Source organism: Colletes latitarsis, chromosome 7 (genome assembly GCF_051014445.1).
Source record: "Colletes latitarsis isolate SP2378_abdomen chromosome 7, iyColLati1, whole genome shotgun sequence".
In the NCBI taxonomy this organism is placed as follows: Eukaryota; Metazoa; Arthropoda; class Insecta; order Hymenoptera; family Colletidae; genus Colletes; species Colletes latitarsis.
Genome location: NC_135140.1, coordinates 14,222,768 through 14,227,262, shown reverse-complemented (window position 1 = coordinate 14,227,262; position 4,495 = coordinate 14,222,768). Strand labels below are relative to the sequence as shown.

Sequence of the window (4,495 nt, the reverse complement as noted above, 5' to 3'; positions counted from 1 at the left end):
GGAATTCGATAAAGAACATGAATGGGAGCCTTTCCTTCTTGCTCTTGAACAGCTGAAGTCCGTCTTCGCGTCAACGGTATGCAATTTTGAATCTCCACTGCCAGGCATTTTTACGTTTCGAACTATACGTACATACATATAAACAAGTCCATAATATTTAATTAAATTTGTGTCAATTATATTTTTATATAGGATTGCAAATATAGGATGTTCAGTTTTATTCCAGAGTTATTCCGTAACAGAGATGTTCAGTCTCTGAGTTGTTCAGTTTAATTGCTCAGCTTAGGTGTTGTTCCCAAAGATGGGATTTTCGCATCCGCCGACTTTTAATTCTAAATCGATTAGACATAAACATTATCACGAATTTTAAGATTAAAATTCTTTTTATTTTATAATTTAAAAATTTGTCCACCTACCGATTTCGTAAAGAATTTTTTTCTCGAAAGTGCGTAGGATTTCGGGGGTATATGTATTCACCAAAAATGATTGCAATTGAACTCCGTAACCGAAAATAATTTTTTTAGAATGATTTGAAATTTTTTAATTCAACAAAATACAAAATTCAACATATAAATAAATACAGAACAGACTTATCGTTTACTAAGACTTCGTAACCGTATACGGTTTGATACATCGGAAACATTTATGGTAATTTGACGTATATTATATACGGTACATATTTCGAACATAGTTTGTAGAACAGTAAAATTTTTTTATAAAATATGAAAGGCGCGAACTGTAAATCAGTATCTTTTTATATTTACATGATTTAAATTACATATTATGGCCAAGTATGTATGGGATAATTATTAGCTTGTACAATTTTCTATTGGTTTAAAATTACATTAAATTGTACATCAAAAAATTTACCTGCCAAGAAAATATCATTGTAAAATGGATTATTTTATCAAACTTTTGTATATTCAGCAAGTAAAATGAAAGTAATGAAAATATAGGATCTTCTTAATCTAGGACTAGTTAATACTAAGTGTATTCTATCTTAAAAAATATCAGTTTCAAATGTTTGAATTCATATCTTAAATTGTACTTCAAGTACATGTATTTCAAGATTCACTGGTTATTACCTTTACTTATTGATCTTCTACTGGTTCTGAAGTATAATTTTGTTGTCTAGATAAACTTTTCTCTATAGAGATGTAAGATTTTGAGTTTAATACTCTATTTTCCTGGATCGCAGGTACATCACAAAAAAGACACCTTGTTTCTTGAAACACATGATCCAAACATGGATGAAAAATTAAACCACATATTTGGCACATCCTGTAGTGCACAGTAGTTATTTGTAAAAGAGTAATAGCGCATCTAGGCAGTATATGACCCTGTGTACATTTAGTCACTTTCCAAGAAAGATCATGTATCATTTCTCCACACAAATTGCAAGACTCAACAATATTTGAACTGAATTTTAATATTTTCTGTAAAATATCTTTAACGCGTTTGGAAAGCGGAGTTACTTCTTCATTTTCTTCTCCTGCAAGATATACTTCCAAATACATTCGTAATAAGTTTATAGAGAGCTTGTGTTCTTCAAGCAAAGGAACTTTATTTTCAAGGTGCTCGAGATAATTACAAGCAGAATGAACGAAAATTAAAGGCTGCACTTCCGATATCTCTCCAGCTATACTTCCTATCCCTTGAATTATTTTTTTTTTCTCACAAATTTCCATTATCACTGATATCCACATTGCTATTCGTAATTCATGTAAAGACAAATATTCCAAGTTGGATGATACTTTTGGCAATACAGATGCGGGTTCCGCTGCTTTAGTCGCTTTCATCCTAATTATTTCTAAACAGTCCCATAGCTGTTCAAATCTTACTTTTTTATTTTTATGCAATACAAACAATGGATCCCAATCTTCGCTTTTCAAGCAAAACATATGTATTTTGCTTGGTTCTTTTATTACTAAATGATCATATAGAGTATTTGGAGAAGTTATATTTACAAATATCACATAACTTGAAGAATGAGCAAGACCCAGATATCGTACATGAGCTTGTTGCAATCCATTCTTTACTTCAATTTTTAAGAAATGATTCTCTCGTGTATCAATTGCAAACATAGAACTATTCTCTGTTGTAACTAGTGCATAATCTGCACTGACACAAATTACTCCTAAAAGTTATCAATGTACTTATATTTGTAACATGTCTTTATTGTGTATAAAAGAATTGTATTTCATTTACCTGAAACCATGAATCCTTCTAATTGTAAGTGTTGTATACTCTTTAGTATTCCTTTTATTGTAAAAGTCAATAAAAAAAGAAAAGTTCCTTTTGAAACAAGAACTTTTGTAATCGAATCAACTTGTGGAAACATTCTTATAGCACTAATAGGAATACGATCTGTATAATCATAATATTTAATAAGAGATTCAAGTTCAATTGCCTGGTCATGATCTTTAATTTTAAGACCGTAAATACGTCCGTCAAAATATCCAACCATAATTATATGTTCTTTCATATCAATTGTAATCCAATGTAGAACATTTATTTTAACATTTTCATTTAATCGTATTGTACCTGCAATCTTAAGATCAGATATTTGATCATAATCTGACATCTTTGGAAATTTATAAATAACTATGTCTCCATTGTAATAAGCAACAGCAAGATATGCATAATCTACAAGAAGTGTGCTCCAAGTCATACAAGAAGCTTGTAGTGCTTTAATGCAATTTTTTAACATTAGAAATGAAATATTGTTGCTCCTAATATCTTCTAACTTTGTATTAACTTCGTCCTTTATAGCGCTATAGCGTATAGAGCACAAGTCATATGCAGGGTACCAATCTGTAGAAATTTTGTGGACAATTGTAATAGCACCTGTTGTTGTTAAAATTGCAAGAAAGCATTTGCTTGGATGTATTAGATTTTGTGGTGACCACTCTAAATCAGATATTTTTGGAATCATCTCCCTAACATTAGATATTTTCGGAGTCAGACTTTCTTCCATTAAAAGTGAATAAACTGCTTCATGGTGCATGTTGTACATTCTAGATTCTATTTTATTCATTACAATCTCTGTTGGAAAACTCGACGGCACGTAAATAAAAGATCGAGAAAATTTTATAGTTGAGTGAGGAGATATTGGAGTAGGTATTAATTCCTATATAAAAAATAATATTATAATTATTATTGGTAGTCTTATTACTAATAACATTTATAATTAAGATTTAAAAATAATCTGGTATATTATACAGGATGTTCTACCTCCCCTAGGAAAAATTAAGGATACTAATTTGTTGATTGAGGCTTCGTTAAAAAGTTATAGAAACATTTCGAGCTACACGGTATATTTTCGATAAAGAATTTTTTTCTCGAAAGTACGTAAGATTTTGGGGGTATGTGTAATGACCAAAAATGATTGTAATTGACTCCCGCAACCGAAAATAATTTTTCCAGAACGATTTGAAATTTTTTAATTTTGTCGAAAAATTTGTCTACCTTCCTGAATTTTTTTCTCGAAAGTGCGTAGAAATTTGGGGGTATGTTTATTGACCAAAAATTATTGTAATTGACCCCCGCAACCGAAAATAATTTTTTCGTGAATAATTTGAAATTTTTAAATTTAATTTTTTAATAACTTTTTAACGAAGCCTCAATCAACAAATTGATATTCTTGATTTTCGTCTTATTTTGGCCTCTAAAATCTCTCATTAAAATTTTTCCCAGGGGTGGCTGAACATCTTGTATATTTTGTACTCATATTGTATATACGTAGAATAAATAAAACATAATTTACATTAAACTTACAAATATATGAATTCCCTTCTCACTAATGATTGATATATGATTGTCTTGAGACCATTGAACTGCAAATCTTGATACAATGGGTGGAGTAATTGTGAAACTATAAATTTCTTCTGTTTCCATTATTCATGAAATATTTGTGTAATACAGTATAATTATTCACAATATTTTTCTAGCATTCAACTATAAAAGCTTTATATTTTTAAACCAGAATTCTGCTGAACAATATCTTTGATTGTATAAACCTTTATATATTCTTGCTTTACTTGTATTTAAATGTAAGTTTATAAAACTTATCAGATTATATAAAAGCTTTATAAATGTTGTCCTCTTGTTATTCTTGATATTTTTATAACTTATGTACATACTTAAATATGTGTAATTCACCTGGTAACAACAATCTATATAAAACAATGTATACGTAATCTTATAACAAAAATGATAACGAAAACTTATTTTATGAAAATATATTTAAAATTTACAGGTAATATCTTATTAAAACAGACTATATTTTCACATATGAGCACTGAAAATAATTTATTTGCTTCTATCGTATACGAAATGAAATTTTAAGAAACCTAACCTATAAACTTCAACTACACACTTCTTGACTGTTTTCATGCTCATCGAAAAAGTAACAACGCTAAGGCAATACATGTATAATTGACAACATAGAATCTGTTCTTATGCAATATACATCGGTTAAGTACAAATGAGATCA

General features: G+C 29.1%; 1 protein-coding gene across 2 annotated transcripts; it reads right to left on the bottom strand.

The window, feature by feature from the left end:
- Positions 1-553: 553 nt before the first annotated feature.
- Positions 554-4,469, bottom strand: LOC143343318 (uncharacterized). Of its 2 annotated transcripts, none has more exons than XM_076768104.1 (4): positions 4,358-4,469; positions 3,778-4,161; positions 2,209-3,130; positions 554-2,137 (listed from the first exon to the last, which is right to left on the bottom strand). In XM_076768104.1, the coding sequence occupies exons 2-4, from the start codon at positions 3,895-3,897 to the stop codon at positions 1,092-1,094; spliced, it is 2,088 nt and encodes a 695-aa protein (XP_076624219.1). In that variant the 5' UTR covers positions 3,898-4,161; positions 4,358-4,469; the 3' UTR covers positions 554-1,091. The 2 variants fall into 2 exon arrangements, with proteins under 2 accessions (XP_076624219.1, XP_076624221.1); XM_076768106.1 differs by having other exon boundaries at positions 556-870; positions 1,086-2,137; positions 3,778-4,467.
- Between the last annotated feature and the right edge of the window lie 26 nt (positions 4,470-4,495).

Excerpts from the sequence above, each read along its gene's own strand:
- LOC143343318 (XM_076768104.1), bottom strand. The coding sequence starts at position 3,897 with ATGGAAACAGAAGAAATTTATAGTTTCACAATTACTCCACCCATTGTA. Across the intron at positions 3,131-3,777 it reads AGAAGGGAATTCATATATTT|GAATTAATACCTACTCCAAT; the intron begins GTAAGTTTAATG and ends TTTTTTATATAG. Across the intron at positions 2,138-2,208 it reads AGAAGGATTCATGGTTTCAG|GAGTAATTTGTGTCAGTGCA; the intron begins GTAAATGAAATA and ends GATAACTTTTAG.